Below are 13,221 nucleotides of genomic sequence, written 5' to 3' on the forward strand. Positions count from 1 at the left end.
CTCTAAAATTTCCAGCAGTGGCAGCAGGAAACATAGTTTCCCCTGACACTGCTCAGTAGTTGTAGTCAAGATCCAGTCTCCTTTCTACCTGCCTCAACTAATAATGCACCTAACCCTACCGTTATGCTCTTTTGGTCCTTCAGCCTTAGCTGCTTAGGAGGATACCTTGGTGGAGTGTCCCTTATTTTTTTGCTAGGGCCACCCACAACTTTATTGTATATATGTTGAATGTAATGTTTAAGTGTGACTACTCTTATTTTTATGCTAGAGAAGCACACTATATTGAGATGCTTTGTAATATTTATATAAGTTTAAGTGAGCGTTCTTCCTCGATGTTGTACTTTTCGAACCTCACCTCTATTAGTTAAGTTATCATAAGTTAGTTTAAGTGTAAATTGTAATTTTAAGGTTAACTGTATATACTATTCATTAGTTTAAGTTAACTTTAAGTGATGATAACTTGTAAGCTCTCAATCAAATTATAGTTTTTCCTTTTTATTTCTTTCGTTTTATTGAGACCTTCCTCTTTCTTAATTTTCCAATCTTGTGCTAATTCTCTGGTACTATTTCACGAAGCGACACGAACTGAGCCCAGAAAAGGGATTTTGACGAAGCAAAAATCTATTTCTGGGCAAGGGTTCATGTCGCCCAGTGAAATCCCCCCCTGTTCCCAACCCTGCAGCCCAAGATTGGCATCTAACGACAAGGATGGCCACCAGAGGCGCTGCAGTCGGCGTGCTGAGTAGCGTAGTAGTAGTAGTTGCTGACTCCGACTGTGTATCAGCTCTTTCAGGAGGGGGATTCTAATGAAGGAGAATTCTAAATGACAAGAGGTTCGTGGTAGTGGTCTCATTCGCCCCAGAAACCATACCGACACCCTCTTTTTATTTAGGGTGAGCGAGTCAGTTATTCTGACATCCTCCTGAATTTATTTTTTTCTCTGGTATAATGTTAGTATCATTTACCTAGAAATAATGAACTTAAGGATTATTTCACAGGGCGACACAAACCCTTGCCCAGAAATAGATTTTTCCTTTGTCAAAATCCCTTTTTTAAGAGAGCAGAGGAAAAGATGTATATTCATTATGTTTGCATTTTATGAGGCGGTCTCAGCACCTAGCCTAAGAAACCAATAACCAGACAACAGTGCTATAAACCCTACGGAATTTAAAATCCAGTTATGAACAAGCGCTGTAAAACTGAAACACTGCTAACCGATGGTGACAGTAACTGTGGGCTGCCTATATATATATGTGTATGTGTGTGTGTGTGTGTGCACACGTGTTCTGACTCTTGTCAATCTAGTACTGGCAGGTTAACTGAGTGACACCAAACGACCTGAGTGGGCTGTGATGAAGTGAGAATTGCTTACCAAACGGACTGGTATTTGACATGTTCAAAACAACTGTTCTCACCATACAGAATGAAACCTAGATTCATGTGTGTGATGAAATCTTTACAATTTGATATTCATTTTTATCAAAACCTCTGATAATTACAATGTAACTCTCTCTAGAATTGTCACTAGACTTTTCAGCAGTTAGTGACATAGCAAAACTAACTGCTGAAAAAAGTCTTTAGTTAGAAACCAATATCTCTAGATCTAGCAACAAAGTCGTTAAATTGGTAACACTAGTTCTCTATTGCAGTGCAAGTACACGAGCTGACAGAAAATTTAGTCCGGTGGCCAACCAGACATCCCAAGCAATAAAGCTGTAATTAGTACAACTATTATTTACTGAAGTCAGTCTTGGCACCCTGACTTTTGAAAAAAGAAAGACATCTTTGGTTCCCATTTAGTAAATCTGGAAGCTTACGCCTTTTGTCTTTCTACATATTTCAAAGGTGATCAGTGAGATGGATCATTCCACTTCTATGATCCTGTAGTGCCAATGACAATATGATGTATATGTTGCCTCTGTAAAAACTACACTTTCAACTCGATACTAACAACTCTTTTGTTAGTTTTGAGTTGGCCAAGAAACGCTGTCCAAATTGTCATTTCTCTGACTAACGAGAAGATCAAATGAGCATATTACAAAACTTCCTGGTAGACATCAGTACATTTCGAGCCAGATCTTTTGAGGCCAGGGGCATTGGTCTGTCCTTCGTATTCAGGAAGAACCTGTCGGTCGAGTAGTACTAGGATGGAATGTAAACGTACAGGTCACATTCACCTCCTTTTACCTTGGGATGTTGTCCACAGGTCCTTGGACTTTTTCCTTCGATCCTATGGTGGATGCTCAACAATTCATGTAGTTCACCCAGCTCATGGGGGACAGGTTGCATCATGCCCTAGGTTTGCAACTGCAAGGAGAAGGGTGTATAGGACTGGCCTCCTCCCTTTCTCTTGTCTTCCTTCCTCTTCCAGCGGGCAGAAGAACAGTGAACAAGACATCATGTGCTCGACTGGCATGCATGCAGCTGATCTAGATGACTGAGTGTCCTATCTATAATCTAGATCTATTTGCATTAGTAAATGCAATTCCTTCCATCTCTCTAGCAAGGTGAGTGACAGTCTGACTACGAGCAACCCAGTTGGTTATTCTTAGCATTATAGTCTCAAACACTGTGGGTTCATCCAAACCTTTTTGAATCAAGGATATTACATTCCTTTCATTCAAAATGCCCAGAAGTCTGACAAAAGAACAGTTCAGAGATTTACTCAGAATCCTCCTGCCAAAACTAAATCTCCCATATGACCGGGACAAATTTTTACAGTAATTTGTATTTTTTTTAACATACAAACCTGAGGTCTTTATATAAAGGGCCAAGCTTTTACCACCCCTCATTCTCTTACCTGGGCCAAAATGTAAACTGCGTAGAATTGAATGTTCACTGGCTTAGTGGGTGATACTTCTGCCCATACTTTAGTACCTCATACCATAAACCCCCTTGTAAAAGTGGCCGGATTTACAGCCCACTGAAAGTTAATCCCATGTATACCTCAGGTATGTATGTTAGGAAAAATACAAATTACTTTAAAAATTTGTGATAACAACTGTACTACTATTACATATTTGTTCAACACACCCCTTTAGGAAGTCTTAACAAGACCTATTGTCCAATGCAGCAAAGACTAAATGAAGACATTACTCTCTGACAGTGTGGAAAGTCACATTAGAGAGACCCTTTATAGTTTAAAGCACCTTATCAACAACTCACTTGTATCCCATAAATGCAGGATCATCAAAATCACAAATTAACCCTACAGACATACTATTGACATTTGTACATTTTTTTAAAAATTCTAAATTATCCTAAAAAAGAAAAGAATCATACTTACAGATGATAAGCTGAAACCAGCTCCACATGACAAACCTTCGGATAAGGAAGCAGCAGCAACGGAATGGGCTAGGGAGATCAACAAACCAGGGATCAGGAGGCTGGTATGGTTTCCATTTATACTCACAAACATCATAAATGTTGTAAAATTCTGTGAGACTAACCAGACCTGTCTCACTCTTGTTCATTGCCTTAAATGAGAGGTATGCATCTCGATGACCTGAAAAAGTTTCCAAAATTAATCTTGACTTTAAAAAAAATTAATCATTTACCTCAAATAAATAATTCATGAATGTTTAGCAGGGATCAACTCGTATCAGAGCAAATTGCAAATTACAAGAAAGTACCAATATCAATGCATTACAAAAGGCTTCTTAACTCAAAAAATAACTCTCCTCTAATCAAGATAATTCAAATAATGACTCCAGTCTAAATTGCTAACAATTTTAAGCCACTGCATATTTTTATAATGATCACTATGAAGAGGGTGGACAGCTATATAGGAAGAAACTGAAGCAGATGAAAATGGTGAGCAAAGCAATGTACTTGGGGGTTTGAGTGAAGGTGCAGAGATATACCTTCTACAGTGTCATGCTAGGCACACTGTCAGATTTATGGTGCTCCCCTGTATTCCCCATTGCAAATAGCTAGAACTCACAAATCATTGAAACCCCTAAAAAATTCTTAAAACTACCTATTTTGTTAGTTAGAACTCAAGAAAAATCCACTAATAATGTTTATACCTATTTATTTTAATAGTTTATCACAAAAAGTGCATTTTATTATGAAATTGATAAAAAAAAAAAAAGGAATTTGTGAATATTTCTCTGCAATACTGCGAATAGGTGAATTTCCCACGAATAGTGGGGGTATATGCTCCAGAGAGAAATCCGTGAATACGTGACTCCGTGAATACAGGGGGTTCACTTAATTACCTCACATGATAACCTAGCTACTCAAAACATACTTAAGGATTAAATAGAAGTGCCTCAGACTTTTTTATCAGCATAGATACCATTATAAAAAAAGGATTTTGATGTAGGAAAAATCTATTTCTGGGCGATGAGTTCGTGTCGCCCAGTGAAATAATCCTTAATTCAATTCATTTTTCTATGGTAAATGAAGCTAAACCAAATACCAGAGAAACAAATAATTCAAGTACGATGTCAGTATAACTGACTCGCTCACCCAAAATAAAAGAAGGGTGTCGGTATGGTATCTGGGGCGAGTGAGACCACTACCACGAACTTCTTGCCATTTAAAATTCTCCTACACCAAAATCCCCCATCTGAGAGAGCCGACCCACAGGCCGAGGCGGCAACTACTACTACTACACCCCACGCCACGCCGACCGCCGCGCCTCTGGTGGCCATCCTGAAGTTAGAAGGCAATCTTGGGCGACAGGGCTGGGGCTAGGGAGGGATTTCACTGGGCGACACGAACTCATCGCCCAGAAATAGATTTTTCCTACGTCAAAATCCTTTTTCTGGGCTCAGTTTGTGTCGCTGCGTGAAATAGTACCAGAGAAATTGCACAAGATTGAAATAAGAAAGGGATCTCAATGAAACTAGAAAATAAAAATATACTAATATAATTGGAGAATAAGATATATACATTAAGGAACATGAAAATGAAGTGGACTTAACTATAACATAAAATTAAACTTACAATATTAATAATATTGAACTTATTCTCTAATTGTGAAATAGAATATACAAATACAATTACTCACAACAAAATAAATCTGACAAGATACATATCTAAAGTAAGTGTGGTACCCTAGCATTAAAATAAGGGATCCACACTAAAGAATGTTTAAAATTACAAACTGGTGTGGGTGCCCCTAGCAAAAAAATAAGGGACACACCACCAAGCCATAATGATAAGCAGCTAAGGCTAAAAAGGCTATATTATAGAGCATAACGGCACGTTGGGTGAAATGCTAGTTGAGGCAGGTAGAAAGGAGATCTGGATCTTCAACTACGACTACTGTGCAATGTCAGGGGAAACTATGTTCCCTGCTGCCACTGCTGGAAACTTTAAAGATTCTAAGGACTTTAAATAGTGCCGCTTAAAAACTGTCGGCGATTTCCATCCAGTATATTTTTTCAAATCATCAAAATTCATGTGTTGAAAATAATTATGGAGGTGGCTACAGCCCTGACATCATGGGCTTTAGGGAATGACTCAGGGTTTGCTTGTTTAATAAAGTAGAGGATCTGTTGTCTAATACCCTTAACTGAGAGAGTGGCACCTTTCTCTCTCATAAAGAGGGGACCCGAAGAGGAAGAAGATGTCCTAGACAGAAAGGCTCGCAAGGTCATCACTGGACAAAGAGAAGGGTCTTGTGGGAGAGGGATGACTTTCCAGGGTTCCCATCTCGATAGAGGATCCTCATTTTTAGCTAAGAAGCTGCGATCCGGGGAGAGTAAAACTTCTCCTGAGGGGAGGAATTCTATATGCCCCGCATCTCTGAATAAAGCCGACAGTTCCGAGATCCTGGCTCCTGAGGCCAGACTTAGCAAAAATAGCGTTTTTCTTAAAAGCATTATGAAAGTACATGTGGAGTTGTCAGTGTCCGAAGCCAGTTTGAGGACATCATTTAGGAACCATGATACTGAAGTAGGCCTTACTGAAGGTCTAAGTCTAGCACAAGCCTTGGGAATAGACGTAAAGTAAGAGTCTGTTAAGTCTATTTTAAAACCTAGCTGAAAGATTTTCTTTAAGGCTGATTTATTAGTAGTAATAGTGCTAGCTGCTAATCCTTTTTCGAACAAGGACCTGAAAAAGGATATAGCTGAGTTGATTGTCAAGGTTGTGGTGTTTGTTTCCTTCAGGAAAGATGCTAACTTTTTGACCGCAGCGTCATACTGCCTTAAGGTTGATTCCCTTTTGTCTGATTCTAGGAAAAGGATATTCTGGGGATCTATGCCTGCATCTTTTCTAGCCGCAAACTTCATGAAGTCCATAAAGTTAGGGCTTTGAGAATTCCTGAGGAAGCGAACACAGTCCTCATTTGTACTGACTGAGATAGTCTGGGATTGGGGATCAGTTGAGGGCGAAGACCCAATTCCAGAAGCAGGGGATACCAGTTGCTCTTGGGCCAGTCCGGGGCTACTAGGGCCACTTGCCCCTTGAAAGTCCTGAGTTTGTTCAGGACTTTCAAGAGAAGATTCACTGGAGGAAAGATGTAAATCTTCTTCCATTGGTTCCAGTCTATGGACAGTGCGTCTGTGGCATATGCCAGAGGGTCCAGGTTGGGGGCCACATAGCAAGGGAGCTTGTGGTTCGCTTGGGAGGCGAAAAGATCTACTTGGAGACCTGGAACACTTCGGCGTATCCACTGGAACGATCTGTTGTCTAGGGACCATTCTGATTCTAGAGGAACTGACCGGGACAGAGCGTCTGCTATCACATTCCTTACCCCCGCCAGGTGGGTGGAGGATAGATGCCATTTGTACTTGTCCGCTAGAGAAAAAATGGCTACCATGACATGGTTCACATGCCTTGATTTGGATCCCCCCCTGTTGATGCAGTGTACTACTACTGCGCTGTCCAATACTAGTTTTACGTGCCTATCCCTTGGTGGGAGAAGTCTCTTCAGTCAGAAATACTGCCATAGCTTCCAATACATTTATGTGGAGCTGGCGGGGAGCTGGCGGAACTGCGGAGACCAAGTACCTTGAACTTTTCTGAACTGGGAGTACCCTCCCTAGCCGCTTAGTGAAGCGTCTGTGTGGATGGTCAACGTCGGAGGAGGGTATTGAAGAGGAACTGACTTGGACAGGCCTTTCGTCTGTGCCCATGGACGCAGACGATTGCGAAGGATTTGCAGGATTACTGACAACTTGTCCCGAGCTTTGACATTTGCTCTTGAGCGCCAAATCCGGTTTGTCTTTCAGCCTTGCTTTCAGTAAGACGTCCGTCACTGAAGCAAACTGGAGGGAACCTAGGATTCTTTCCTGGTTTCTCCTTGATGCATGTTTGTACTTTAGGAATTGCTTCACTGACTTGGCTATTTCCTTCCTTTTGGTCACCGGAATGGACAGATTGTGGGAGGATAGGTCCCATTGAATGCCTAGCCATTGGAACTGAGACTCCGGAGTGAGCCTGGACTTTGTCCTGTTTATCTGGAACCCTAGGTATTCCAAGAACTGAATCACCTTTTTTGTGGCTTTGAGGCATTCCTCGGCGGTTGACGCCCAGATCAGCCAATCGTCGAGGTAAGCTACTACCATTATCCCTTGCGACCTTAGTTGTTGGACAACTACTTCCGCCAATTTCGTGAATACCCTGGGGGCTACATTCAGTCCGAAGGGCATCACCTTGAAAGAGAATGCCTGGTCTCCTAGCTTGAAGCCTAGGTAAGGGCGAAAGTGTCTCGCAATTGGGATATGATAGTATGCGTCTGTAAGATCGATAGAGGTGGTGACGGCCCCACGGGGAAGTAAGGTTCGTACCTGCGAGATGGTCAGCATTTTGAACTTGTCGCACCGAATGAACAACTTTAGCTGGGACAAGTCTAAGATTATTCTTCTTTTTAGTGTGCCTTTCTTTGGCACGCTGAACAAGCGACCTTGAAACTTTAAATGCTTGACTCTCGAAATTACTCCTTTCTGAAGGAGTTCCTCTGCATAATCTGTCAATTCCTCCGATGGAAGTTGAAGGAATGGCCTGGATGGAGGGGGACCTTCAATCCAACTCCAACCCAGACCCTTTGACACAATACTCTGCGCCCATTTGCTGAACCCCCACCTGTGCCGGAAGAGGAACAGCCTCCCTCCTACCTTAGAGATCTCACTGCTGTTGTGCGGGGTGAGCTCCTCGCCCGCCACGGAAGTGCTTCCCTCTATTGATGGTCTTCCTGCGCCTCTTTGGCAAAAGTTGCCTCTGGCCCTGCTTCCCCTAGCAAACCGGTTGATGGTTTGGAAAGTCTGGCCTTCAAACACGGGGTTGAACGCCGGGGAAACCGCGTAAGAGGTAGAGGGCTGAGGTTGAGGAGAAAGCAAAAGGATCGGCTGGTTTTGTCCTTTCGCTGTAGCGGGCTGCCCTGTCTGGGTGACCGGGACCGCTTGGACGAAGTGCTGCTGCTTCTTCTGGTACGGTTGGAACCGCTTAGTCTTCTTCAGTTTCTTCCCTGAAGAAGAACTCTCCTGCTTCCTCTTGGCTGAGAGGCCCCAACGATCTCTGAGACTCTGGTTAAGTCTCGTCGCTTCGTTCTGGACCTCTTTAACTGCCGACTCCGGGAAGAGGTCCGCCCCCCCAGATGTTAGATGAAAGCAACTTATTTGGCTCATGCCGAATAGTTGCTTCCTGGAGGACGTGTTTCCGGCAATTAATCCTTGCCACGACAAACTCATACAAGTCTGCTTGGACTGTATGAGTTTGTGACTTTGCCAAAAGCTTGAAGAGCGGTTCTGATCCGTAAGTCAGGGCGGCCACTTCGGTCATGACCAGGGTGTTCAGGGTCCTTCCCAGCCTAGACCTTGCCTCAAACTCCGCCTGGATGAGGTTGTCTGGTAGCCTTGGTTAGCCTTGTAATTTTTCACCGAACTGGTCCATGGCGCAGTCCGGCTTAAATTTACCTACGGTGAAAGTGGCCGGAAGGTTCTCCCAAAGATCACCAAACGAAGGGAGAAGAGGAGACGTGGGGTCTGCTTCCCTGAGTTGTGGCAAAGGTTCACCCTTCATACCTGCCTGTAAAGTGGCTTCTGCTATCTTCGTCAGGAAGGGGATTGGTGCCTCCTTCTCTGTGGTGAAGATCGTAAAGGGACTTTTAAATGCTTGGAGCCTGGTATTGATACAATCCCAGTCCTCCAAGCAGTGAAGCCACTCTCTTTGAGCATGGTCCCAGCTAACAGGACCGTCTCCTTTGGGATCTTGTCCTCCCTATTCAGTGCCGTCTCCGTCAGCCTGGCATACCCCATGAAAGGAGGCTGTAAGTCTGCAGGGTGGAACTCGAAGTCTTCAATCCTTCGAGTTCCGCATTCCGGGATGGAAATCAGCCCATCCTTGAAGGGAGCATAAGCTGCTATCCTCCAAGGATTGCTCATGGAGAAAGCAGGAAGAGTTTCGTATGCCGGGAGTTGGGCAAGGCCGGCACCTACTACCGGAGAATCAGCCTGTGGGACTTGATTTAAGCCTGTTAGAAGGTTCTCTTGGGTGGACATCCTATCAGATAGTTGGGCAAACATCTGTTCCACCTTTGTGCTAAGAGAACCTACCAAGTCCCCTACCTGCTGCATCATACCTGCGGAAAATGCAGCAGGATCAAAAGCACTAGCCGCCATTACCCCTGCCGAGGCCACCGAAGGGGTTCTGGCGGTAGCGGGAGAAGTCACAGACCCGGCGGGAGTACGGGACCTTTCCCTGGAGATTTTGCTCCTAGACCCTCTTGGGAGTGAAGCAGAGGAAGAAGAGGCCTTCACTTTCTCTGCTCCGGGGTGAGAAGCCGGAGACTTATGAGATGAAGAAGACGATGACGCCTTTTTAGTCGACGTCTTCTTCAGGGTCTTCTGCTCTCTGTGTCCCTTTAATTTCGGGATCACAGAAGCAGCGGAGGCACTATGCGGGATCTCAGAACCCGTAAAGCCCTGGAAAGAAGAAGTAGAAGGAACAGGAGACGAAGATCCAGAAGCACCCAAAGGGAGCCCTTGGGTGCCCAACGAACCTACCTCAACTAGCAAATCATCTACTCCTACCGTCATTGGCTCTATGTTGATATCCAACGTTGCCACTTCCGCCACGATGTCCTGGCCAGAACCTTCTGTAAAGGCTTGCTCCACCTGCTTCTGGATCGCCGCTATCGTCGGAGCTGCCGCGGCGGGGTCTACGTACCCCGTCGACTTCCCTCCTGGAAAAATCAGGACAGCCATCTTCTCAAGGATGTAGGGCTGTCCTTTGGCGGCGTTTTTCCCAAAGCCGCCAACCCAGGCTTTCAGGGTTGCCAACGCCACTTCCTTCACTGCGGCAGCCTGAAAGAGAGGGTCATTGCAGTCCACATAGAAAGTCTAAAGGTATTCCTTACCGACTAGACTATAACAGAAAGCTTAAGACTAAGTATATATATCAAAGCCTATTTGTCATGTAGGAAACTTGATACCCATTTGTACTTACTCCGTCCAAAAACTGGTTCACCAGCTCGTAACATATCGAGCAAGCCTCATGGAACCAAACCAGGTAGTCTCCGTGGGGGGTAGCACAGGGGGCATGAGTCCGACAGACCTCATGCCCGCAGGGGTCTTGAAGCACGGCATTACAGCCGGGCTCTTGGCAGTTGGTAGCCTGTAAGTGGAAAGATACATGGGTATCTGAATTACACTCACAGGGATACTCTAATGCTCCGTTGCATGCCGGAGTATATATAAATATAAGCATAATCCCCCCCCTGAATTCCTTATGGACTAAGGTGTGATTTAAACTATTAAGAGGGACTCCGGTGTACACCGGAGGAGTGAAAGTTCCCCAAACCATAAGTATATAACTTATAATTTCTCAAGAGAAAAATTCACACCGGAGAACAGGGGAGGATGCCGTAAGCTTAAGCTAGACAACTTAAACTAGAAAAGTTATACACTACAATTTATATTTAAATTTGGAGTTGTAGCTCCGGTGTATGAAAATACTCCTCCCTCCATTGACCGGAAGAGTGCCCTAGTAAGAGCAATCACCGGAAAACGAAGGTAGGAACAACAGATAGGGAAAGCTATATGACCTACTGAAATCACGTCCCTACCGGTGGGCGGCGGAGCCCGCCACCCTCTCCAACAACCGAAGGTACACCGGAGCCAGCGCACCATCTGAAGCGAGGAGGCAAAATAACAAGGAGGGAGAGAAATCAGACCCAAGGTACTTCGGAGAACACCGGAGCAACCGGAGAGGGGGTGGCCAACCCCCAACCCCGACCACGCCGGAGTTCACCCCGAGCACGAGGGAGATGAGTGGTCCCCCAGTCTAACAGACTGTCCAACTCCCCTACTCCCTATGCGTGGGAGAGAGGGGGAGCAATGCCCGGGTGAAGCCAGAGGCAGGGAGCAAGCTAGGATGGATCCCTCCCTTCTACCCTATGGGCGAGAGAAGGGGGGAAGACTGGGGAAGGGCATCCAGGGTACACGCGATCGAAAGTGGACCACGACCTGAGAGGCAACACAACCGACCGTGTCGATAACACGTGTACACAAGGGTCAAATGAGAGCAACAAAACTGTATAAGAAATGATGCAACAAAACTGCTAAAAAAGCGGTACACGTGATCCTATGGGCAGGACCACGCATAACCAATGACCCTTGAACAAGGAACTGGACGCCCTAACGCTAACCCAACAACAATGAATAAACAAACATTTACATCGAAACAAGAAAGAGGGGGAAAAAACATGAGTGAGAGAAAAAGAAGAGTCCAGGAGGGAACGGCTGGATCCGAAGAAGACAGCCTACCACTCAGAGCTAGCCTTAGCCGATGAAGAGCAATGGCTAGGGTCAGGACAATAAGAGGAAAATCACTCAATTGCCTACAAACTAGATAAAGAAACATGCATGCATGAACGAAACCTAGGGGTAGACTACGAATCCCCAATACGATGTAAATATGTAAATATAATGTCACATATTAAAAGACTAGAGTAGCATGTGATCAAAATCCTTAAAGGTTAAGCAATGAAAGGTTCCAAGGTATGGGAGACCGAGAAACCTAACGAAACACGAGGCGAGCCATGGCCGCCATGCGCCAGACCAGGTGGCCTTAATTAGTACCTAAAAAACGGTAAATACCGGCTCCTGGCTGAAAAACTAAATCCAAACCTTTTCAGGGTACTTAACTTAGCTGCTGCGATAGCTGAACGTTCCATGATAAGGATAAATCCACAGGAAATCACACAAAACACAGAGCAAAGAAAATCATGTGTCGCTCCTAGTCGGCTAACTGAAAGGATGGCCACCAGAGGCGCGGCGGTCGGCGTGGCGTGGGGCGTAGTAGTAGTAGTTGCCGCCTCGGCCTGTGGGTCGGCTCTCTCAGATGGGGGATTTTGGTGTAGGAGAATTTTAAATGGCAAGAAGTTCGTGGTAGTGGTCTCACTCGCCCCAGATACCATACCGACACCCTTCTTTTATTTTGGGTGAGCGAGTCAGTTATACTGACATCTTGAATTTATTTTTCTCTGGTATTTGTTAGCTCATTTACCTTAGAAATAATGAACTTAAGGATTATTTCACGCAGCGACACGAACTGAGCCCAGAAATAAACTTTTAAAAAATCATGTGTAACAATTGCTTAATTCTTTAACTGACTGGTAGTGTATGTACTACTATTTACATACAAGCTCAACTGGTGGTCTGTTCTGAAATGAGGCAGTCTCATTTGTGAAGTTCCTGCAGTAGCTGGCACTGAATTTGACTTCCTATTTCCATACACCAAATCTAGTCTGGTTCTTAATGCAAATACATTTCTGTAATCTATATCTTACTTTTACCTCTGACTATCTTATAATCTTTCCATCAAGTGGCCTCTTCAAGCTTTTTTAAAGACCACATATTGGGGCATTTTAGCTTCCTCTGATATTCAAGTGTCTGATTCAAGGTATAATTTTGGTTGCTGTTCCTTGTACTGCAACTTTTTCCACATCCACCCTTTAGGATGGCACCCTTCAATGACATGGGCTCTAATTACTGCACTGAAAAATTCTTCAGTTTGTATTTTTCTATTCCCACCTTTATTCATGTTGTGCCTCTTCCCCATTTATAAATCAACTTCACAACACCTGTATATTTGCATGTTTATCAACTTTGACAAACACACATCCACAAGACACCACACATTTCTGGGATAACAATCCCTAAACACCTTTTTAAATTCTAAAATCTAATTCCCACAGATAGAAGCCCTTACACTTTTAATCTGTATCTGAATGAAAAGTTAGTCTAGTTCACTGTTTCAAAATGC

General features: G+C 44.2%; 1 protein-coding gene across 1 annotated transcript in view; it reads right to left on the minus strand.

The window, feature by feature from the left end:
• The window catches only part of LOC135219761 (two pore channel protein 1-like), a gene marked incomplete in the record, with an annotated part of 767,111 nt that overhangs the window by 352,884 nt on the left and 401,006 nt on the right, over positions 1–13,221 (minus strand). Inside the window, 1 exon segment of the mRNA XM_064256806.1 lies at positions 3,287–3,505. Coding sequence (XP_064112876.1) covers positions 3,287–3,505 — 219 coding nt within the window.

This window comes from Macrobrachium nipponense, chromosome 1 (genome assembly GCF_015104395.2).
Source record: "Macrobrachium nipponense isolate FS-2020 chromosome 1, ASM1510439v2, whole genome shotgun sequence".
Lineage (NCBI taxonomy): Eukaryota > Metazoa > Arthropoda > Malacostraca > Decapoda > Palaemonidae > Macrobrachium > Macrobrachium nipponense.